Source organism: Cebidichthys violaceus, unplaced genomic scaffold (assembly GCF_023349555.1).
Source record: "Cebidichthys violaceus isolate CVI_PGR_0920_01 unplaced genomic scaffold, fCebVio1.0.p SCAF_78, whole genome shotgun sequence".
NCBI classification, from domain to species: Eukaryota; Metazoa; Chordata; class Actinopteri; order Perciformes; family Stichaeidae; genus Cebidichthys; species Cebidichthys violaceus.
In genome coordinates, this window is record NW_027176962.1 from 812477 (window position 1) to 837813 (window position 25337).

Below are 25337 nucleotides of genomic sequence, written 5' to 3' on the forward strand. Positions count from 1 at the left end.
TATTTATCCACTCAATGAAATGCTGACATACACACCGCCCTGTCTGCAGTGTCACTTTAGCCTATACAAGAGAGGTTACTGATGGGCGAGTTATCTTCAGTGAAGACAGAGAGAGAGAGAGAGAGAGAGAGAGAGAGAGAGAGAGAGAGAGAGAGAGAGAGAGAGAGAGAGAGAGAGAGAGAGAGAGAGAGAGAGAGGTCTGGGGAGAGATATAATTAAGTTGTAACCTTTTTAAATGTAATATACGCATGTGTTGTAATACTAATGCGCAGTGCAGCTTGTTCCACAGCATTAGATGGACGTGTGACGGATGAAATTCATTTCTTTTCACAGCTCGTGATGATGCTGGTGTTTGTAGGTTGTAAATAAAAACACTTGTGCTGCTCCAACTCTTTCTGTATGTTTCTCTGGGGTGTTACTTCTTTATATTATAAGTATGCAAATCAAATCCTTGCCTATAGATTGTAACATATGCTAGAATAGTTTCATCTAAATTTGATTATAGAATTACTGTTTTTGTGAGTTCCGCATTGTGTGTTTGATGCAGCTGCAGAGTTTTTCTCTTAGTATCAAGATTTTCCCATAAATGTGAACCGTCTATTTTAGATATCGTGCTAATAATAGTCTGCTGTGATAATTTTCCACAGGACGCTGCTGCGACTGTTTCTACGATGGAAGCAGTGAGTGTGGACCGATCCATTCGGTGGGCGGGCGGGGGGGGAGTTTAAGTACAACAGGTCGTTTAATCGTTACAAAATACACTGCAAATAAGGAATACGTTTAATTTCGACACGTATGTTCGTTATGTATCATTGTAATCAGCGCTTACTTATCTCGCGTATAGACCTAAGTACGTTAAATCGCCTTTGAAGAGAAATAGAAACCCGTTAGTTGTCGGGAAGTCGGATGAAAACCGAGCTCTATGCCACATCTTCCACTCATACCGAGAACTGGAGGCAGGACCGAACAAATAAGAAGCCCGCTTCAAACTGCAACATTTAGGCTTTTCAAACTGCAAATATGTTAATCTTCTGAAAGAGTCAGACGGTGAAACTCCCTCGGGCATCTCTGGTTTTTTTCAACACGAGGTGTTAGGCTTGGCTCACAGTAGTGAGTTAACGGTGAAGTAAACGTGCGGTGTTTGGTGACGTGAAGTTGGAAAGTGGGCTTTACCAAAGTGGACTTTTTGAACCAGAAGATTCATAAACAAGCTGTTACTAACTAGGTAAGTGAACATGACTTCATTAGAATGACTGGTTAAAGCTCTACTGTTTTATCCCTAATCAGTTAATGAGTCCATCCTGGTCTGCTGTGGCAATTAATGCGTTCGATTCTTAGACAAATTAGGGCTTGGTAATATGTTTGAAGTTATTATCACAATTATAAGGGCATTTTCCTGAAACAATAGGCTATATCACAATATTGGGTATATGCGCAACCACATAAAATAAACTAATTGAACTGTTCACTGTTGGAGCAAAACATTTCTATGTTTAGCCTCAAACAAATACTTTGATAACGTATTAATATAAGTAACCAATAGTGCGTGTGTGTGTGTGTGTGTGTGTGTGTGTGTGTGTGTGTGTGTGTGTGTGTGTGTGTGTGTGTGTGTGTGTGTGTGTGTAATTGTGTTTATGACTTTGTCTTGTAACGTGATGTGTACATGTACTGTATACTCATGTCTCTTGAATAAGACAATCTAAAGGTACTGTGAGGAACTTTTAACCGGTTATGAAACTCGATGTAATACCGATGCCTCCACGTGATCTACATAAGTAAACAAGTCCATCAGCGAAATGATTTGGCCCGGGAGAACCAGAACCGGGACTGAGCGGAGCAGGCTGTCAGACCCTGCTGCCGTAAAATGAGAGTTTTTTTTTTTCTTTTCTTCTAAAGGTTGCTCAGAAACAGTTCAACTTTCATCCGGAGAGGCCGCCAAAAACAACACAAAATGAAGTTACTTCACTTTAGTCTCAATGAGATTTTCCACTAGCTTACTTTTTTTTTTTTTTAATAATAGCTCGCTTGAATTTTTTTTTTTTGACAACAGATATTTGTAGAACGGTGGCCTGATAAGTTTATATCATCACATGATGTCTATAAATGACTATACTGGGTTGTTGCCCAGCCCTAAGAGCTCTTTCGTCTTTATCCATCCCTTCAAACTTTGTGTCTTGCCATTATCATGCTTGCCAGTCTAAGATAACAAGAACAACGCCAGCTTGTGAAGAGTGCATCCAAAATGAAACAAGCCCTCTCACCAGTCAATAAAAACATTCTTAGCAAGGTTGTAAAAATATCCACATAAGGATTTTGCTGACGTGAACTTGTGAGCAATGAACATGATGCAGAAATCACTGTGGATGAATGGAAACAGAAACAGAATACCGCCGTGATAGATTTAACTGCTTTTAAAAACCAACAGCCAGCTTTTTAAATGTCTCCATGTATGTTCTGCGCTGCGTTTGCCCCAGATTGATAGCTACACCGCCTCCCTCTCATAAGCCTCGGCACTACTATCCTTGTTGCCTTGACTACTGGTGCGTCGGGGGACTTCATCCTGATCCTCTGCTTGATTTTCTCTGACACTAGTTCAGAGAGACTGGCACGAAGCAGCGCTGAGAGCGAGAATAACTTGAGAGCAAATATTCTCTCTTTTTTTTTTTTTTTTCTTCCTCTTTGCACCGGACTAACTCCTCACCCACCTGATGCAGTCTAAGTTAGCAGTAGTATGAAGAACCTCAGGCCGCATCGCAGCACAGCACGCAGCACTGAAATGGTAACTCTGCTTTCTTTCTGTGCACCGGACCATATCGGTTTGTTTGACTTACATTCCATTCAAAGGAGCCACGACACAAGACGGCGTGGAAAATATTTTCATATTGCAGAGTTGAGGATGTGGGGGGGGGGTTGATGCTCGTAAATGATCCAGCCAATCAACAAACTCTGTTTTTATTGCATCAGAATGCTGAAAAATGTTCATCACAATTTCCCAGAGTGCAAAGTTGAAGGTTGAAGTCTTCAATGTCTTTGTCTTTTTTTCAACTTACAGTCCAGACCCCCCAAAAAAGTGAAATCTATGATCACAGAAGACTGAGAAAACCAGTGAATATTCACAATTTAGAAACAGAAACCAGGGATTTTTTTACACAATTAACAGATGTTTAAAAAAAAGAGTTACTAATAATACTCACTAACTGATGCAATGTCAGAGGCATAATGAGCTCCATCGGCTTTGTGTCACGCTTTATGGATGGATGTACGACTACAAACACCCGTCACCTCTCCCTTTCTGACTGTCTTTGAGATTTATTCTTTGTTGTTACAGGAAGCACTGAGAATCTTGGGAAAATAACGGAGGATTTCTTTGTTGTGAAAAGCCAACACACAGGAAATTAAGTGGGCCTGAGAATGGCAAACAGCAGTGAAACTTGCCTGGTCAGGGATTTAATAGACGTCCACTGTAGCCTCGGGCTGGGGGGGGGATACTTGCTGCACTGGAGCCCGTGTGAACCAGTCTCATTAGGCTGGGAACCCACTGGAAAAAGTGGACCATACAGAGCAGGACCGGCTATGGGGGTTGTGGACTAGACCAGAGACCGTTGCCTTGTATTAGAGAGGAATTGCAAACACGGAATCTTTGAAATGGCAAAGTCGAGGGACTGTTGTGCATCACGCAACACTCGCAGACACCGTTTGGTCTCACAAACTTATTCTGCATCTCTTAACAGTCGAGGCGGCGAGAGCCTGACCTTCTTTGCACGGGAGGTCGTGTAGATGTCAACATCCAGCGGTTATTTCTGACCACATTTCAAGATGTTTCCCACTGCACCAAGTAGACACTTTAGAAAATGACCTGCCCAGTTCCCAGCTGTGAAAACATCTAAAACATCCTGTGACGTCTCAAATCGAGGCCCGTATGCATTCATTGCGAACACAGGAAGCACAAACGGAGAGAATTACAATGCAGCTAATTACCCGTCGGAGAGAGGAAAGCAACTGTCGCCGCAGAAGGTTCTTGCAGCAATATTTCATATGTGGACAACAGAAACAACAGTTATGAGGCAGCCGTTCTCACTTCAGCTCAGAAATGTGCTTGATCAGTGTTGCGACATTGTCCGACTCTTTTTCTATTTTTTTTTTTATTCTGAGCGTAATGAATGAGCGTATTTCAGAGGCCAGGGGAAACTGTGAAACTGTTTGTACATTCTCTTCACCGGAGTGCACACTGATTTACTGTCTGCTCTCCAACTATCTCCTCTGTCAAGCAAGCAGAGGCTCTTGAAACGTCATGGCAGCACTTTTTTTCGGTCTTCCAGCCTGGAATCTTGCTGGATTTCTTGTGGTTTTGTGTGTGTGTGTGTGTGTGTGTGTGTGTGTGTGTGTGTGTGTGTGTGTGTGTGTGTGTGTAACGCCCATATTTACATCTGTTCCAACTCAGCCTGCTCACTGAGCTGTCCTGGAAAAGTCCATGTGACCCAGAGCCAGAGGAGATGCTGCCGCTCCCCTCATCCTGTTGTACGTTAGAGCGGGAAGAATGTGGTCCGGCCCGCAGGACCACAGTCAGCTGACTTTGATGTTACATTCTCTCAAAGTGCAGCTTTTTATCCTACGGCCACTAAGCTCGCTACCAAGGCGGTTAAAGCACCACGGAATCCTGTGATATGATAGTGTTATGATAGAGGGCTTTTGTTCTAAGACAATTTCATCTGTATCATATTATTCATTCATTGGATAGGATTCATCATTGAGCAGAGGGTGAATCCTTATGACGTCGGTGACTTGCTTACTTTTCCTGAATTATCTAATTTCTACTCGATGGTTTGGCGCCCAATTTAGTTTTGTTAGCATTATGTTAGCATTTAGCTCAAAGCACCACTGTGTCTAAGTACAGCCTCACAGAGCATGTAGACCCTTGAATCTTAAAAGATGTAACAATCCAGAATTCAATATTTCGGCCTTACCATTTTCAAAATCGTACCCACCGCACTGTTTACAAAACCGTGTCAGGAAACCTGGGGTATTACATTGTGCTGTGCATGTGGTTTTAATGATTTATTTTCCATCTTTCAGCCCGGCTGACGTCGTTAAGCGTTTATGTTACTGGCCGGCCCTCAAACCCGCCCGCCTCTCGTGTTACTCTCCCGATTTCGATTCATAAAAATTGCAGGAAATTACACCCATGTGACAATTATGAGAAATAAGGGCGTCTGCGTGTTGAAAAGACCTCATCCAAAGTCACACGGCTCTCATTTGTTCCACGCCAGATACAATCATTCTGGGGCCAATGACACAGGAGTAATGGGATTTCAATAATTGGAAGAGAACGAACGTGGAGATAATACATCTCTCCCTCCCATGAATCCATTCTACCTAACACAGAGGAGTGGATGTGTTATTCAGAAGGATTATTATGTAATTGAACCGCTGGTATTAGCTGGAAATAGTTTTTTCTTTTTATGTGTCATACTTTTTTCGATTCTTTCTTCCTCCCTGCCCTCGCACATCTCTTTTTCTTTCCCTCCCACGCACACTTTACCAGATTTGCGTTGTGAAAGATTTGCTCAGGTTTTGGTGAATTTTTGTCTTTTGATTTCCAAAAAAAGGACATTTTAACATTCTGACCATGTTGGAAATTCGTCCCTTTCTTTCGGTTCCTTTCTTCCGTACAGGCTGCTCTCAGACCTCTGATGAAACACAGATTTTAGATGGTTGATACTGAAAATGAGGACGAGCAGATGGATTTCATTTCCTCGTGTAATTGACAATAAATGTGTCTCTTTATACAACCGTTCCCTTGCTGACAAAATCTATGAAAAGATTTTCTTCTCTTATTTGAAAAAAATAAATAAAAATAATCACCTGTTATGCAAGTGTCATAACCTTCCTGCTTACTAACACTGTTTGCCTCTGCTTCATCGGTGGGCTGCATGCACACAGTGTCCCGTCTAATACTTACTGTATTGTTTGGGTTTTGTCCTGGATGTGTTGTTTTTATGCATCCTCACATCCTCGATCATGAATAAACAGATTATAACCATGGAAACCGAATTTGGACAAACCACAAAAACCAGAGGTGAATAGGTCCAGGTGGTCAATGCTTTGTTAACATTGGTATTTTTTTTTTCCCCCCTTTATCTGTATTTCTCTAGTTGATCAGTGTATGAACTCCACCGCTTATGCATTTTTCACATAGAGGTGAGGAGCGTTGTTGAGGTGAACGTGTGTTTTTCTCGGTAACAACAGTCAGTATCGGCCTGACCTTTAAGCAAGTGGGTTTATTGAGAATTACAGTGCGCCAGAACACTTGTCCCTCCACCGCGCAATTACAGGTCGACACATTATCACTGTGACAGAGGATTAATAGTCCATCCGCAGAGACACATCCACACACACACGCATATTGTAACCTCGTGAGGTCTGAGTTGTAATCTAATCTCTATTTTCCTACTGTGTGTGGACACTGTCTCAACTGTCCAGATTTATCCCTCAGCTTGGCAGCCTGAGAAGCCTCATCAGCAGATGTTTTTTTTTTTTTATGATAAAACACTGCTGCAAGCTGAGAGGAGTTATTGAACCAATGAATCATTTATGATGTTCACACGAGGATATTAATGAGCGTTGTCGGTCCCCCTGCAGGAGCAGAAGGAAGCCGAGCAGCCGGCGACGTGGAGAGTGAAAGCGAAGCGGGAGTGGAGAAGTGAAAGGAGAAGGTAGAAGCACACAGCCCGGCTCCCTGACCTGCCTGCCCCGAGAGCTCCGCGTCATGGGGAAACAGAACAGCAAGCTGCGGCCCGAGGTCCTGAACGACCTGAGAGAGAACACGGAGTTCACCGACCACGAGCTGCAGGAGTGGTACCGCGGCTTCCTCAAGGACTGTCCGACCGGCCACCTAACCGTGGAGGAGTTCAAGAAGATCTACGCCAACTTCTTCCCCTACGGGGATGCCTCAAAGTTCGCCGAGCACGTCTTCCGCACGTTCGATACCAACGGAGATGCCACCATCGACTTCAGGGAGTTCATCATCGCCCTGAGCGTGACATCTCGTGGCGGCTTGGAGCAGAAGCTGCGCTGGGCCTTCAGCATGTACGACCTGGACGGGAATGGGTACATCAGCCGGGCAGAGATGCTGGAGATAGTTCAGGTAAGGACGCACTGTATGACAGAACAGGCTTATTCACTACATCACAAGTTGAGTAAAAATCCCTAAACCTAACTCCGAAAAGGAAAGGGAAAAGACAGATAAAACGGAGACATTTAATCAGATTCCTTTGGGGTTAGTTGTAATTTATTACAAAAATACGGACTAAACTAAATTATTACTATTAATGCTGATTGTAATTCCAAGTATGGCTGCAATTAATGATTACTTACATATATAAATCTGCTGTTTATTGTCTAGAATAATTGTTGAATTGTGTGGTCTATAAAATGTCGGAAAATAGTGAAAAATAGTCAGTAAGCATCTTGTTTACAAAACCTAAAAATATTTAGTTTACTAATAAGTAAAAAAAAAAAAAAAAAAAGAACAGAACAGATGCTGGAACTGAATATTTTTTAATTCCGTTGCTATAAAAATTGCTAAAACAACAAAAATTGTCAAAATAGTTGCCAATCACTGATGTATCCACTAGTAGGTCAGCGTACAGCTTTCTGTCTACTGACTGCTTTTAGGCTCAGCAGTCATCTGTGGCTCTGAATTTATGAGATACTTCACATGATGGATGCGGGCCGCCCTTTCTGTCCTTCTTATCACCGTGGCTATATTTACTCTTCCAATATGGCGAGCTGAGCAGCCTGCAGGGCCATATCAATATTGGCTCAGTTCGTTTGGTTTGTGGATACAAATGAACGTGAAAAAAAAAACAAAAAAAAAAAACATGCAAAAGCATCAGAGCTTTTGTTAAAGGTCAACGCTTTCCGTTTTTTCCAGCAAAAACCTTTTCCTCGTCACAGAGCTTTACGCGACCTGAAATGTGTGCAGCTGTAGAGGTTCCTAATGAGTCACTTACCGGGTGACAGTGTAACAGCGGGATGAGCTTCACCTGCCAGAGCGCCGTCGTTACCAGGTAGCAATAGAAAGCAGGTCACTCAGACAAAAGATGGAACGAAGGTGTCAGATGGGAACGCCGACAGCATATCAGAGGTGGTCATAGTAACTGACATCACCGGTTGGATTGCGGACTGCTGTTTTGAACCCACATGCATGTCGGATGTCACGAGAGGGCGGAGCTTAGCAAAACCAAAGACATCTTTAGGCCACCGAAAAAGGTTACCATTAACTTTCAGGATCTTAAAACACACCCTTGATAAAGCATGCCCTGCTTTATTGTCTGTTTCATAAATAGGACCAACATTTACAAAGCGAACATCTTGCATGTTTTGAAGAAGACTTGAGAATAGTGATTGAGACCATAAAGTCACGTTTACAATGTTTACCGAGGTAAAAAAAAAAAAATCAAGTTTTCTCATTGACTTCTATACAATCTGAATCATTTTTTTTAAACCAGAGGATTAGAAATAAGTTTAAGGCACGTTGTCTTCACCTTTTTAGAACCAGAGGTTGCTGCCCGGTGGGGAACAGTTATTTTTTATTTGACTGCCTAAAAGCGTTACACAGACGACAAACAGAATTTGATATTGCACCCAAGAGCAATCGTTCTCCCCCCTTCCTTTTGTAGGCAATTTATAAGATGGTGTCCTCAGTAATGAAGATGCCTGAGGACGAATCGACACCAGAGAAAAGGACAGACAAGATCTTCAGACAGATGGACGTCGACAATGATGGTAAGACCGATGTTTTTATTTTGATGTGCCTTTGTGAGGAGATTTCACAACCGGCTGTCACTATCAGTCGTGAAAGAGAGGGAGTTCTGAATAAAACCGGCTTCTTACTTACAGGTATGTGAGCTTTAACAGTTGGGGTGGTTGTAAGCGGATATAACCATAACGCCTCCTGTGGGCTGGTGTATAACCATATAATGACAATTTAGTAAAACAGTTAATAATATAAAAAAGTGCTGACAAATTCTGTACATTAATAAAAATGTCTTATATCTGCATACAACTTCACTATGGTGTGTTATACACTTTTATTAGATGACTGCTTATTAATGCTAAATATATCACTGAAAGTAAAGCCTTACCAAATATAGATATATCATGAAATTTGTATTTAATGTCTCTGACATTAGACAATTGCCACCACAGAGCGGTTGAGACGACAGACAAAGACACGGAGAAATAGGACGCCGTACAACATGACATAACACGAGCGTTACTCACAAGATAATTAACAGTCTTGTGTATCTGGTCCCGCTGAGCCACCTCGATGTCAGTGGTCTGACATTTAGTGTGAGAAGGTGACGCCCATGACGCCCATGTGACGCGCACGTAAGCGTTTCCCAAGCGTCACAAACCGAGCCGCACGGCCCTGACACAAGACACACAACAAGCCCCGTTAACGCGTCAGTTATTCATTTAAAGGACACCTAAACTAACAGGTGGCGTGTGGAATCAGCTAGTTCAGCATTGTGGAAATGTTGTTTGGTGCAACAACACAAGCCATAATGTCAAGATAACACCGAAAGAAAAGGTGTCTCGGTTAGGAGAGAAAGCCAGCGGCGGAGCTCAAAGAGGCTTTTTTTAAAAGCGCAGCGGCACAAAGAGCCCGTGTTGCCATTTGACTGACGTCCCTCTGCCCCGCCCACCTCCTGTACCTGCAAGGAAGTCAGCCACACACACAGCAAGAAAGAGCCACAGGCAGGGCAGTCGCACCAAGGCTCGCTGTTTTGTTGACATGTCACATCTCAGTGAGATGTTTAGAGCTAGTCGTATGGCAGTGGGCGGCTGGATGTGTTTTGGAGCAGACGGTCTGGAGGTCAGGATGTGTGTTTTATATCGTCACATGGGACCACAGGACCAGGCCTACGGCTGCAGCTGACCCGCCCTTCTAATGCAATTCATACAGATGCTGTTTGACTGAAAGTGGTAGTTAATTTGAACAAACTGCGGTGCGCTAAAATAATAACATTTGCTGCCAGTATTGTCAGATTTCACTTTTGCAATGCTTACGATTGGGTTTTAAACACAGACTGGGTTTAAAAAAAAACAGCTTGTATGTTTCCATTACAAATTCATCTTAATGATTTAAAAGGGATTTCTAAATGAATTACTTAGAAATGACTTATTAAAATGAAGTACTGTCATTTTTATAATCTTACAAACAATATACTGTGTTGGCATAATAAATACATGAAATGTGTTTTTGCCCGTTCCTGTTTGAAAATAGCACAACTGTTATTAGCTATAAACGACTCAATCATCCAGTCAATCTAAGTTCATAGTAATTTATTATGGACTTTGCCTGGACTGTGTTTACAGGAAATCGGTGATTATATTGTAGAGGAGCATCAGAGGCTTTTCCGTTGACGTTATTGGCTGCTTGCCGTATGATTCACTGTATGAACGAGAATCTTTTCTCTGATCTGTGCTTCACAGGTCGACTGTCTTTGGAGGAGTTCATTAAAGGTGCCAAGAGCGACCCGTCCATCGTCAGACTGCTGCAGTCGGATCAGGGAGCCTCTCGTCAGTTCTGAGGACCAGTGACAATAACAGACGCACATTCCCCCCCCCCAAAAAAAAAAAAAACACACACACACACACCATCACAAACCCACATCCATCGGCTGGTCATCGCCACAGCTCTCACCCACCCACCAGACAATCCTTTCATTCTGAACAGTCGTCGTCTTATTGTTTACATTAATGGGTGATTCTCTTTTTGTCAATGTGGCTCTTTTCTCCTTTCCTGTGGACTCAGTTGAGGTGTTTTGTGTACACGCTTATCCAAAGCTCTCCTGCCTTGAAATGGTTTTTACCCGTTCATAAGTGAAGTGCCATATCATATATTTATAGTGACTGGATTATGTGCTTGCAAGTATTATAAATACCCATTATGTTACACCAGGTGGAAACTAATTAGATCACTTCTTATAATTTGATTCAACTTGTGTTCAGGATATCAACAAGTTGCTCTTCTGAACGTTTCCCATAACACCTTCGGTATTGCATGTGCCCGGTGATTTAGAGTTTTCTGATATTGTTACAGTTTATGTGAATAATGAGGCCCGTGATTGTTTTTATTCCTTTTTATTTTTGTAACAAAATTTTTTTGTTTTCACACAATTGAAATAAAGTCGTGTAAGAAAAATCTACACAAGTCCCACAGTACCCCCTTGTGGACAGACATGAAAACCCAGCAAGATTCCCTCTTACTGGTTTTAAAAAGAGAAAAAAAAACAACAAACAAATATATATATAAAGAGTCACATAAGGTTGGACATTAAAGTGTTACTTTGACAAGTCCACATTTTAAAACAGGTGCTTGGAGGGTGTCTGAAAAGGGGAGAAGCGAACAATGTTTGAAAAAGACTTGAATGAACTGAAACGCCACATTCGTAGCCTCCTCCCCCTCTCAGCTGGAGGCCGCCGTATAAACATGCAGCTTCTAATGTGAGGCAGAGTTCACTCCAGAGACACATGCCCCTCCCCCCCCACCCCCCCTATCCCTGTGTGACTGACAAAGATGATGTGAGAAACTGCAGGTGTCTCTTGTGTGTCTTTTCTGGAATATTTCAGTAACTGGGCGACCGGGCCTCCCATTTGTCCACAGGAGAGGGGGGGGGGGGGGTCGCGCAGGACCAGACCAGACCAGACCAGATTGAACCAAGTCAGTTCCCGCCCCGTTGGGGCTCATAACTCATCTTTATCAAAGTCATCATCCAGGTCTACGTCACTGAGGTCGTAGTCCTCCTCCACGGGAAGCTGCAGTTGGAAATAAAAAAAAAAAAAGACAAAACTGTGACCAAAGACGGGGACAAAGAGACACTACGCAACTACGCATTAAACCAGGAAACATTTTAACCCAAATTTTTACAACCGAGCCAAATTTCTGCCGGATCTGTAGTCGTTCCAAACTATCAAAAGATTTGGATTTCTGGCACGTCAGAAATTTTGGTTGAGCGTCTTGACTGAGATTGTGCTGCGATAGAAGTAAAAGTGAAGGCAGACTATATGGTCTCATCTTAAAGCCATCTAAAGATCCATATTTAACTTTTTGTGTTCCAGCTTTCTGTTCCGTTTCTGCTGTATTCTTGTCAACACCGTTTTTTGTTTTTTTTTTAAATAACTTTAGCAGAGTTCTCAAGACCCACGTCAAGCTCCGGACGATTGATTGAACTCCACTGTGGCGCTCCCACTCACCTGTCCGTCTTTGCCGTCCCAGGGTTCAACGGTGTGAATGGTGGGCATGACATTGCCTCCCAGTGTGGCGGTTGAGCCTCGGCCTACAGAGAGCTCCCTGAGGAACAGGTGAAGCACATCGTTCAGCTTACTCGAGAGGCATATTTTTTTTTACATTGGTTCTTGTTATGATGAAGAAAAACAAACTACCTGAGGAACTCATGAATGCCAGTCTCACTGAAGGAGCCCTTGAGCAGAGCAAATTTTATTTTGCGTGCGTTGATGGCCGCCATCGCAGGATAGCCAAATCCACCAATACCAAGAGAGGCCTCCAGCTCCATCTGAGCTCCAGCTTCAGTCCACAGCCAGCTGACGACGCGAGAACAGGATATTAGCCGGTCCCAATTAGTCATTTGTGTAACAATCCATGAGCGTTCCGTCATCCTTACCCCCACATCTTCTTCTTGTACTTCTCAGCCATCTGCTTCATCACCTCCAAATAGCCGTTTCTCCCCGCTGCGCCTGTTGAGGGACAAGGACGGTTTCACGGTGAGCGATTCAGGGATTAAAACGACGTTTCAATGCATCAGACTGCTGCGTTTGATAAAAGATTGAATAATAACAGTACCATCAATTCAAAAAACATCCAGTGAACTATAAGCACGCTAAAGATATCAGATCAGTGTTCTCTGATCTTTAAGGTTAGACTATTGAACGTGTTCAGAGTCGTGTCTCACCTGTGTCCAGGATGTGTGGCAGAAACCCAATCACACACAGCTGACTGTCCTCACAGGTCTTCTTCAGGATGTCGTTATTGAGGATCTGAGGGACAAACATTTACAATACGCACAAATTTAATGTTTAATGTTAACAAAAAGCTGAAAAACAATGGAAATATTAGTCATATTTTGAATATTAGTACATGTTTACTGTATTCTGTCTGGCAATATTTCCAAATTTAAAAAAAGTTAGATTATTCATTGAATCACAATTGTGTTCATTAACACTGTAGAAAACATAACTTAAATAACAATCTTGTGGTTTATGGCTTTTAGATTCTTTCGGACCCTTTTTGTTTTCGTCTAATAACGGCGCCGTAACCTTTTCGCTCACGACCGTATGACGCAAAGAACACCGACCTCCAGCAGTTCAGGAGCAGCAGCGTGGTCAGAGAACAGGTCCACGGCCCTCTCGATGATGTCGCCACGGGAGCGGCCTCCTTGGTAGTCTTCCGGCTCCTCCCCTTTGCGGAAAATCTTGATGGTGGGAAATCCACGGACCTAAAAACAAACAAACACATAAAACGCATACCGTTCCACTTCTGCAAATCACGACCTTTAGATCTAGTGGCATACTGATATGCATTTAAGGAGTCAGTGTAGGAAAGTATGCACCGCATTGACTTCTCGCTCACCCCGTAGCGGCTGGACACAGCCTGGTGCACAGTGGCATCCACGGCTCCGAGGCGAACCTTGCCTTTGGTCTGCTCCTTGACGGCCGAGGCTGCGGCTGCCCACTCGGGCTCCAGGCTGCCAACAACGGGAAACAAGTGACGGTTTGCTCAGATTGCACTAAAACGGTTTTAATAGGGTTCACCGTTTCTTACAGCTGGGTAAGCTGGTGGACTGTGTGAGGTATCAAACGCACCTTTTGCAGTGTCCGCACCAGGGGGCGAAGAACTCCACCATCCACACCTCATCGCCCCCCAACACCATCTTGTCAAAGTTGTCGTCGGTGAGCTCGACCACATCCTGCTTACTGCCGCCGCCGCTCTGCTGGAAGGAAGCGGAGCGTTACTTAAAAGTTCACTGAAGGTTGTTTTTTTTGATGTTTCCAAATAATTACAACAAGCCACAGCACGGGGTCCCTCATGTATCCACCTGTTTGTTGTAGCCGGAGCTGCCAGACTTGCCGCTCAGCCTGTCTTTCACCAGCGTGCGCAGAGTGTTCATGGCTCCATCCACGATGGCTTGGCTGCTGCGTCCACCTGGAGGAAGACGACGGGGATTCACAAAAAAAAAAAGAAAAAAAAAAAAGGTAGGTAGGTCATTGCAGCCGAAGAAATTCATTTAGAGCTGTAGAGGAAGATTTCAAACTCACAAAAAGCTGCGTATTCACCAAACAGAAGTTATTTATTAACTTGGCGGTTTTGGCTGTACCTTGGTAGTCCTCCGGCTTGTTCTTATTGGCTCCAAAGATCTTGATGGTGGGGAAACCTTTGACGCCATACTGGCCGCCCAGTGACTTGTGCTGGTCTGCATCTACTGCACCAACCTTCACAATACCCTGAGGGATTACAGGGGGGGGGAAACAAAAAAAAAAAAAAAGTGTCTAGTCTCAACTTTTAAATTACAGCCAGCCTGTCATTCATCAGCATGTCAATGAAGAAAGGCAACCGTTACTTTTGTGTATACACACACACACACACACACACACACACACACACACACACACACACACACACACACACACACACACACACACACACACACACACACACACATATTGTTACAAAAATAATATCAGAGGCGATAGCTATGTGTGGAAAAGCAATGAATAATATTACCTCAGTTTAAGCCAAAAAAAATGAAGAAAGACTCACTAATATTTGACTAGAGTTCTAATGTCTGCCCACGTCACACGCCTGCTGTTATTCTCACTGCTGAGTTACAAACCTGTAGGTGGAACAAAGCTGTGAGCTTCGTTATTGTGATATAACTTAAAGCATAACTTATGTTTGTTTTCGCCGAGTGAAATGGAAAATGAAGTATACCTGCGTAGTCACAGCTGCCTGAAGCAAACATCTAGTGAAGGCACATCCTCATAATCCAATAGCAGTATTCACTAAAAATAATATATTCTGATATTTGATTTCGTCATCACGGCCCTGGTAGAACTGGTAGAGGTCAGAATGCAGCTCAGCTGGTAAACGGCCAAAGGGGAGGCGTTTTGTTTACCTTGAGGGCCGTAGCTGCCTTCTTCCAGTCGGGGGTTAAATGTTGACAGTGGCCACACCTGTGGTGATGGAGAAGATAAGGGACGAAATTTACGGTCAGTTATATAAAAAAAAAAAAAAGATGAACGTGTCGTTTCTATTGTCATCTAGCAATAGACGCTGCAGGAGTTTCAAATCTGTGCAAATTAGAAAAAAAGGTGGTAGACGAACAGTATTCAAAGTCCAGAAACATTTGAATTTGATCATCAAGTATTTGTCACTCAAATGAATCACAGAACCAAATTATTCAGTATTTAAAACACATCCTGTGAATATTCAACACCTTTTCACCGACAGTTCTTTGTTCACTACAGAGTCCACTTTGCTCCTGATGCGTAAAGCTCTTCATGGTCTGGTCTCTGAATATACCTTCATCTGACGCGTGTCAAGTTAATTGACCTGGCATGCTATGATAAAAGGGTTATTCAATCAAGAATAGAAAATGAAGTCATTTTCTGTTCTATGTTGAGTGTGTTTTATGTATGTCGTTTACCAGAATATATGCTAAAACGTGTTTATTACAGGGTTTTTTTTTTTTTTAAATCCTGTATCCTTATCCTGCAGGTTGAATTACTTTGAGTATTACTTGAACTGTGTAACTGACCCAAGGAGGATCTACCATCTTTGCATAAAACTTTGCCTAGTGTCCTTTCTAAGGTCAATGTGATGACTCAAACATCCCTGAGTCCATGGCATTTTTAAAACTTAGGTCACTGTGGCACTGCTCGGGTTCATCCGAGGACACTTGTTGCCATGAATGAACGGCCACCGAAAAGAGTCAAAAAGGACCTCACCAGGGAGCGTAAAACTCGACCAGCCACAGGCTGTCGCTCTGGATCACCTCCTTGTTGAAGTTGGAGGGAGTGAGCTCGACAACATCATCACTGGCGGAGTAAAAGGCTCGGACACACAGCAGCAGGGAGCAGCCCAGCACTCCTGTTGGAGAGGATACAACAACAACAAAAAAGGGTTTTACTCTCAACGACGCACGTTGTGCTGAAACGTGTTCAAGAAGTAAGGACTGACAAAGGACGTCACGAGCCTATTCAAATGCAGTTCGTATGCAGAATTAAGGGACAGCAAATGCAATTTCCGTGTATTAATTCATTGATAACGGAGGCCTGGCTGTGTTCTGTGCAGCTCAACTTAGCTATTCAAGCTACAAGCAGCAGTAGCTAACGTTAACGTTAACACACACACACACACACACATACACACGAGTGTTTCGCTGGTTGAACGGCTGTTGCCACTTACCAAGTAAAAGTGGCCTCATGGTTTCAGCCGCTCTCTGTCTCTGGACGTCGTCTCTGTTAGCAACACACGCAAGACTGCTGCCGCTGCTTCCCTCAGGGAAAGTAATACGGGAAAGAAAAAAAAAACCTCACCGTGGCCCACGCTGATTGGTCCACTTGTACCGATGCTGCGCCTCAGCCAATCAGCGTGCGCCGTGTAGTTTAGCGAGCCGATACAACTGAGGACAAGTGGATCCGTCTTCGAGAAAGGAGGGCAGGATAATTAGCATATAGTTATATAGTTAGCATATAACTGCATTAAGAGGATATGATAAAAAATAAACATGAGAATAGAGACTATGAATACAGACAAAATGCAGGCAGGAAGTAGTATCAGTACAGCTTATGTTAAGTATTTAAAGTTAAAGTAACGTTAGTTATTATACAGGATAATTGCTTATTTATTTTGATGCAATAAGTTGTTATCATTATTTTAATGTCGGAGTCAGTTGTAGTGAAGCTATTTAATGCCTTTACAGACTTCTGAGTTTCATTGGTAACATTTTTTACAAACTCAGCATCTTAATCTGTAATCTCAATTCAGTAGTCGAATAATAATAGCGAAGTAGAATGTATATTTACATGTTTAAGTACAAACTAGCAGCCTATACAATGGGAACACTCATGTAAAGTAGGCTGCAAGTACTTCAAATTTGTCAAGCTGCCACTGATAACTTGTACAAGAATACTTATTGAGAACAGAACAAAAATGTCTCAAGTCTTAATAAATTCACTATAATCTCAAGTCAATAAATTGATTTGTAATACAAAAAAATACCTTTTTTATTTAAATCCAACAATGAAAGCCCACATTATGTTCTTCATTATCATTTTGAAAGAAAATTAAAACACTATAAAGACACTTAATGTTAACCAAAGTTTGACTTGCACCACTGCACTGTAGGCTTTATTTGAGGGTATTATGGCTTCAAGAATGTATACAACTCAAACAGTGGACTTTATTGTAGTGTACGTTGTTGTTGTTTTTTGTATCACGTATTCATGGATTCCTAATTTGCACCGCTGTTTGCAAGGAGAAACACGTAAGCGTTTAGGCTCCTGTATTGTGAAGGTTGCGCCACTAGGTGGAGACAAACAACAAGGCAAAACTACTGTTCGGACGCTGCTCTGTCTGACTGCCAATCAGTTCAGTGTACGCGATTGCAGAATTGATCAGTTGAACTCAGAGTTGTTAATTAATAAATCTTATTTTGCGGATTTATATTTGAAAGTAGCCTAAGAAATAACCCAACAGATTCCTTTCAATGCTTCCACTGATGGCACGAGTACTTGTAATCCTCAGCCATCACTGTCATTTATCACATCGCTAAAGAGCCATTATCTCCCAGATTAAGTCATTAAGATTCATTATTATTTAGCCTTAATCTTTTTCGTCTGGGTAAATTGGTGTTAGCCTGTAACGCATTCAAAATGGATGATAGATAATGCGTCTTGGTCGGGGGGTATAAAAAGAGGATTTTATAGGTTATTGTATAAAAAAAGAGGATGATTTAGGTTTGTTATGTGTTATCTGTTAATCGATTAAATGTAAGTAATTGTTCTTCGAGCTGAGTGCGTGTCCTGGATTTCCCTGTTTGCTGCTTCACAATATGTCATGTGCTGCGCCTGTCTGCACTGCGCTGAGCGCGACCGGAAAACACGATGGTACCCTTCAAAATAAAAGCATATCTTTCTAAATGTGATTTTCTCCATTTGTTTCGTCTAGTTATTTTGAGTGTTACATCCTGATCTTTGGGCCTTATTTTTGATCATTTTTGTCAATGTGATATTGACAAAATATTCTGATAATACTCTGATATTCTTACATTGATGTTATTTTTTTTAAGGATATCTAATCAATCATTTGGTTGGTTTGGGAGACATATATTGTTATTGTAGTGTGTGTGTGTGTGTGTGTGTGTGTGTGTGTGTGTGTGTGTGTGTGTGTGTGTGTGTTTTAAATACTATACATTTTTTGTTTTCCTCCTGTTTTGCCCCAAACAATATAAATTATAGAGGAAAGATTTGCAATGGTGGGCGTTGTAAGAAGACACATTTTCAGAGAGGACATGGATTGATTATGAACTGCTTGATCATCTGGAGCTACAAAACATTTTTTTTTTTTCAAATAATTGGCTCAAATTGCGCTCAGGAGTGTTTGGTGGTGAAGCAAAAAGAAAAAGAATTGGTCATTAAGGATTTAATTTGAAAGTTATCACCGGAAGTCAAGTGGTTTGATTGTGGCTCACTTGACGTTACGCGCACTTCAATACCAACTTTCTCAGAGCGCGCAAGAGTGTTGTGTTTAGCTGAGAAGACTTCACGCTGCAGTCACCTCTGAGCAAACATCTATATATGTAAATATATATGTATATATATATACATATATATTTCAAACACAAATATATGAAGATATTTGAGGTTGTATGCGCAGCGTCGGGGCTTGTGACTTGTGTTTACTTTGACGGTACAATTGTGTGAACATCTCGGGGGCTTGGGCTGTTTTGCGGCGGACTTGTTGACAACATCATGTGGGGGATCCAGCGGACGCGCTACGGAGACTGCAACGGCTCCGAAGCCAGCGAAGAGACAGAGATTGTTGTGAACATCGGCGGGGTGAAACAGGTGTTGTATGGGGACGTGTTGAATCGCTACCCGGACACTCGGCTGGCAGAACTGGTCGACTGTTCGCTTAAGTCTTCCGAAGAAATATCCTCACAATGTGACGACTACGACCCCGACACCGGAGAATTTTACTTTGACAGAGACCCCGACGCGTTTAAGTGTATAATTGAGCTGTATTATTACGGAGAGATTCACATGAAACGAGGCATCTGTCCAATTTGTTTCATGAAAGAGATGGAGTTCTGGAAGATCAACTCTGATTTCCTGGACGACTGTTGTAAATGCCACCTGAACGAGGTGGAGGATGAACTCGCAGAGATCGCAGAGAAAGTGAGAACTATCCTGGTGGACCGAGAGGGAGATCCGTCTGCAGCAGGCTGGCAGCGCTTCCAGATGTGCCTCTGGAGGCTGATGGAGAAGCCGGAGTCCTCGCTGCCTGCGCACATAATCGCCATAGTTTCTTTCATTTTTATCCTCGTCTCCTCCGTGGTGATGTGTGTCGGGACCCTGCCCGACCTGCAGGTGGAGGACTCGGAGGGTAACCTCACGGAGAACCCAACTCTGGAGGTCATCGAGACGGTGTGTATCGGCTGGTTTACTATTGAATACATCCTGCGTTTGATCTCCTCCCCAAATAAAATCAAATTTGTCCTGGCTTTCATGAACATCATCGACTTCATGGCGATCATGCCCTTCTTCGTGGTGCTGATTCTGACCTCATTCGGCACGGGAGTGATGGAGCTGGCTAACGTTCAGCAGGCGGTGCAGGCTTTACGCATAATGCGCATTGCGCGCATTTTCAAGCTGGCTCGCCATTCCGCTGGACTCCAGACCCTCACATCTGCCCTGAAGAGCAGCTTCAAAGAGCTCGGACTGCTCCTCATGTATATGGGCGTAGGGGTCTTCCTTTTCTCCGCATTGGGCTACACCATGGAGCAGAACCACCCGGAAACCTTGTTCACCAGCATCCCACAGTCGTTCTGGTGGGCTGTGATCACCATGACCACGGTGGGCTATGGAGACGTCTACCCCAAGACCACTTTAGGTCGGTGTAACGCGGCCATCAGTTTTCTGTGCGGAGTGATCGCTATAGCGCTGCCTATTCACCCCATCATCAACAATTTCGTCTTGTTCTATAACAAGCAACAGGTGCTGGAGACTGCTGCCAAGCATGAGATCGAACTGATGGCGCTGCGCTCCGGCGAGGGCGAGCTGGAGGCTGCGCCCGGCGCCCACAAACATGTCTGTGGCGCAGGGGTCTGGGACAACGCCATGCGCTCCTGTCTCAGCGACACCTACATCCCCTTACTGAAGGATCCCAGAGGAGGGGCCGGGATCCAGACCCCCAGCATGGACACAAGCTTTGAAAGCACAGCCGAGGCCACTGAATATTTCATCTCATGAACACCGAAGACTCATCTGAAAAGACTCAACAAAGTAATCATTAATCGCTGACTTCTTTAAACTTAAACCCGCACTTCAGGGTTAATTATACCACGATGACTGGGGACATTATTATAACTAGTAGGACCGCAGTAAAGCTCTCGGAGGGCCGTGAATGCATTTGAGGAATGGCGCCCATTAAAGGGACATACGTGTGAGATATTGACTTGATGAGCTGTGCCTTTGCGCAGTGACTCCCTGTAGGGCGGAGGGCTTCTGTTTGAACAGCCAGTAGACTTCTTATATAACGACCCCCATCCCCATCCCTCACACTCGTACTGTAGACTGCACCGTAGCTTATATTTCTCTGTACAGATATACAATATATCCCGATGAATGTTTATAGACAAAAGAAGAAATATTGGCAGCTCCTCCAGGAGAAAAGATGAGAAATATAGTCATCCCATGAAAGGTTTATGAAGGTACAGGCATGACAACAACATAAAAAGGTAAAGACTTGGTATTTACCAGTGACTTTTTAATGCTATACATTACAATATGAATAGGATTATAAAAGCAACATATCATCAAGGCAGTTTATTTCTGTTTCTGCTGGCGATCTTCTGTAACTGACACTGTATGGCTGTGAAGCAATGCATCAGATATGAAGCCCACACTGTGCAGAAGTAGTGAAGGCAGTGAATGTCAGTGAATCTGCAGCTCCAGATAGGACCATGTAATCAAAAACTGCCAACTCAGAAGCTTCCTGCTGCAGGACTTGTCCTATGATGGGTTTAAATTTTGCAGCAGCCATCGCCACTCTGCTCGCTCCCCGAGGTCCAGTGGAATAACTTGACTACAAGTTATGGGTGTGAGGGGAAGGAGAAACAGGCTGGAGGTTAAACGGAAATAATCCCAATGGCTGAATTATTAAACTTCAAAAATCCTGCTTTTCAAAGTGGAGGCTGAAAGTCTGAGTGGAAAAGAAAAGATGTCTGATGAAAATATAAATAAAAGTATCAATAACGGGGGGCATTTTTTTTTTTCATTAATTCGTCAAGAACAGTGAATGCATTATCAGAGCAGCAGGTCATCGACATGAAAAGACGGTGTGAGAGCATCAATAGGAAGTGTCCGCCTGTAAAATGTGTCTTAGTGCATTACTGCTCTTATTTTGATGAAACACTTTCACACTGTGTCCATGTTTTATCAAAATGCACTGTGAATTGGCTTAATGGGCATTTAAAGGTTAAAGTTCCACAGTTTGAAAGGTCTCTCCTCCTACACCATTAGTCTGAGTGACATGAACAAATAGAACAATCCTTACCTTAGTTGTCACAGTCGGGGAGCTATTATTCAGATTTGAAATAAATGTCACGTCTCAGATGTCAGCGGTTTAATCTTTTCGCAACCTGGAGGGGATGATTGATGTCAAGGTTGTGTTCCTGTGCCCGATCTTATTGTGTGAAATTTTATGAAATAAGTTTAATATCTTGCCTCGTGCGTGTGATTTTTCCAACCAAAATGGGGGAATATGAAGAAGAATAAGACGAGGGCATTGATAGCAGCAGGAGGCCTGGAAGTGGAGTGATGCAGAAGAAGAGGGTTTGGGTCGTTGAAGGGGGAACATATATTATGTATACATATACATATTCATATATCCAAAGTCTTCCTTAAGATCCCCCCCCATTGCCAAACCATACAGCAGTGGTTCCCAAACTTTCTTTTTATATCCCTCCACAGCCCAAATACACTCAACGTACCAAATATTTTAATTTTACTTCATTTTAACTGGATGTTGTTTAACACTGTTCATTTTTATAAAAGTGGATATTGCTATAATAATATTTTTTTGGTTTCTGTTTTGGTAAATTTGGAAGTTTGCACTACTACCACTTGGAGTGGCTTTTTTTGTTTGTATTACTGTTTGGGAATGACTGCTGCAGAATAAAAGCTGCCTAACCTTAACTGTAACCTGCATGCAACACTCAGAAAAAAAAAATCCATTTTCAAAAGTATTTTTGAAAAGATTAAAATGGCAAGGTGAAGGATGTGAAAATACAGATGGTATGTTGATTTTGGTTTTTAAAAACAACTTCACTGTGACTGTTAGCTGCTAGCCTTCGGCTCAGCCGTCGCCATGTTCAGAGACTTGTGGAGACACTAGATATGCCGTTAATTTAGAATTTAGCACCTGTAATGAAACAAAGAAGACTCGTCCATCTTACTGCTGCCCCACTGACAGAGCGTCATCAATCATTGAGACAAGATGTCCGCTTGTTTGATTAGTAAAGATGGCGCTGATTCAGTATTAGCTCTACCTCTTCAGCGATGTTTTCCACTCAGCTTCAGTCTAAGTTAATGCCGCCATGAAAGAAAGACCACGTCAGAGGTCGGGATGGACTCTGCAGGCCGTCCACCCACACATGTCCGATAGAGCGCCGCTATCTCTCCTGGCCAGCAGCACGTTCACACATGTCCAAGCCTGGGAGAAAGGCCTTTGTGCACGCTGACAGGTTGAGCCGGAACGGTAACGGCGGGCATTGTGTAACGGAACACTGTTCCTCCAGCAGATGCACATGCAAACACACATGCAACTTCAGGTTCAAATTTAGATTTACAAGCACACAGGCATATACAAACATCCCCCCTCCTCTCCACCGCCTACATGCAAGTGCACACAAATAATTGCATATGCACACACACTTGTCCGCCCATGTACCCACCGGCCATCCGTGATCTACTCTGCAGCGACCTGCTGTGATCCGCTGGCTAATCACCAATTTGTGCACCCGCATGTTGGTCATCTGTGGCATTCAGTGGGTGTTTAAGATGAGAGGTATTCCTGAGCGTTTACTGAAAATTGTGCTCTTTTTCCCTTTGCAAAAAAAAGTCACAATTATTGTGAGAAATAAATATATATTCTTTTTTCTAGCTGCCCCTAGTTGTTAAAGCCTGAGACAGGGTTTTTCGAGTGAAGACGGATCTATTTTTCAACCCTTCTGAAGATATGGTGGGAAAACTTGACTCATGCCTTTTAAATAAAAAGACGTCTGAGCCATTTGTATGCGCAACACGGGATGTCTGAATCCTCTCAACGCACTTAAAAGGATCCCAATCGGTGTTGGTGTGTTTGAGGAAAGTTCCCTTTCAAATTGTCATCTGGTGATTTAATTACTTTAATTGATGCTCATATTGATAATGGTGTTTACATGATGCTTTCATTCCACCACTACGCCAAACATGCAGTGATTGTGGAGAAGAACAATTAACAAGGCAAAGTCTATATAGCATGCTGTGTTTGCTTCACACTTCACTATTCCACTCGATCTAGTGTTAAATCGTGGAACGGCTTGTAGGATGCTGTAAATAAACACGATGTGACATTGTGTCTGAACCCTCAGACACGTTGTACGACGCCATATGGCAATTCAACCAGCAATATCGCTGTAGCTGTGCTCAGATATATGGGTGCCGTCTGAGGTGTTTTTCGGCAATCAAAGTTATTCCTGGAACTCGTGTGTCCCGTCCAGCTGACTCCCAGCGCCGATTGTTGTCCTTGTTGACCTCCTGTCATGTTGGTGTTGAGTTACACCCAACTATTTTAGACGACAGCATGAGTCACAGAGGCCCTGTTTGCCGCTCCCTAGTCACCCTTTGGGATGGGGATCTTCTTCTGCTCACGTCTAAAAATAGAGAAGTCCCTGTAGGTACTATAACAAATGGAAGTACAGTACAAACTCAGGCTAATTATGTCGCGCGTGTTTGAAGTTTGGTGTGATGTTCTTTATTGTTATTGAATGTTTTACAACTGTCCATTCAACTTTCCAATTCAAATTTCCAAAGCATTCTGGGAGTTTCAGTCCCAAAAAAAATGTGTAGGTTGACATATCAGACGGAAGGCCAAATGCTAAGACGTACACGCTACAAGTACGTTACAAAGAAGGGAAGAGAAAAGCAAAGAAAGAGAGAGATGAAAAAGTGATTCAAACACATCATTGCTCTCAAGACCACACTAAAAGACCACACTAAAAGCAAATTATGTCTCCCTTCAAATGGTACTAACGGGATATGCTAATAGATTTATATCCTGCAGAAGATGGTCAAACGCGTTCCTTTGAATGGGAACGTGTTTGCATAATGTTATGCCTTAAGAGCCCACCCACCTCAGGGCACTATCTCTGTTTCAGAGATATATTCAGCTGCAGGAGAGGGGAAAAGGTCATTTCCCTGATGTCAGATTTTGAAGGAAGTGAAAAACGTGTTTCAGGAGCGGATGAGTTTCTTTCTTTCTCCACAGGAATGTTTAAAACGTTGCGTAGGTGCACCCTGGAGGACTTTAAATCTGGGCAGAGAGCGGCATTAAATTGCATGACAATAATTACATAGATTAAATATGACCTTCAACAAAATAGCAGAAGAGGATGGCGCACTGAACACACTCGATCCGTCTGCAAAAATGATTTCCACATCTTCTTTTTCTCCTGAACTTATAACTCCTTCCACTTCTCTTTTATCTTGCGGAGCGTTCTCTTGCAAACGCATTACCGGGAAAATTCATAGAACTATCTACATAATACAATTTTATTTAAACAAAATCAACCTACTGAGTGTTCGAGGGTGAAGTGTTTGCTGGTACATTACCCTGGACTCGTAAAAGAAGAAAGGAAAACGTAATAGGAGGAAAGTGATTTGCCTGTAAAAGAGTTCTCACTGCTGAGTGGAACTAATAGAGACGTGGTCTGATGCAAAGCTTTATCTCCTGAAACTACGTTTCTACTCCGAGACAGCTGCAGGAG

General features: G+C 42.9%; 3 protein-coding genes across 4 annotated transcripts; 2 read left to right on the plus strand and 1 right to left on the minus strand.

Moving 5' to 3' along the window:
* Window positions 1–803: 803 nt before the first annotated feature.
* On the plus strand, window positions 804–11212 carry hpcal1 (hippocalcin-like 1). The gene is made up of 4 exons (XM_068737296.1): window positions 804–1225; window positions 6640–7144; window positions 8682–8787; window positions 10501–11212. Exons 2-4 carry the CDS (start codon window positions 6767–6769, stop codon window positions 10596–10598), a joined length of 582 nt encoding a protein of 193 aa, XP_068593397.1. The 5' UTR covers window positions 804–1225; window positions 6640–6766; the 3' UTR covers window positions 10599–11212.
* pdia6 (protein disulfide isomerase family A, member 6) lies at window positions 11136–16601 on the minus strand. Of its 2 annotated transcripts, none has more exons than XM_068737295.1 (13): window positions 16493–16601; window positions 16033–16174; window positions 15201–15258; window positions 14403–14529; window positions 14124–14230; window positions 13891–14015; window positions 13658–13772; window positions 13383–13523; window positions 12981–13065; window positions 12693–12765; window positions 12454–12612; window positions 12265–12361; window positions 11136–11826 (listed from the first exon to the last, which is right to left on the minus strand). In XM_068737295.1, the coding sequence occupies exons 1-13, from the start codon at window positions 16509–16511 to the stop codon at window positions 11755–11757; spliced, it is 1320 nt and encodes a 439-aa protein (XP_068593396.1). In that variant the 5' UTR covers window positions 16512–16601; the 3' UTR covers window positions 11136–11754. The 2 variants fall into 2 exon arrangements, with proteins under 2 accessions (XP_068593396.1, XP_068593395.1); XM_068737294.1 differs by having other exon boundaries at window positions 13891–14018.
* A 2247-nt stretch (window positions 16602–18848) lies between these two features.
* On the plus strand, window positions 18849–21766 carry LOC137892338 (potassium voltage-gated channel subfamily F member 1-like). The gene has a single exon (XM_068737391.1). It carries the CDS (start codon window positions 19060–19062, stop codon window positions 20557–20559), a length of 1500 nt encoding a protein of 499 aa, XP_068593492.1. The 5' UTR covers window positions 18849–19059; the 3' UTR covers window positions 20560–21766.
* Window positions 21767–25337: the final 3571 nt, after the last annotated feature.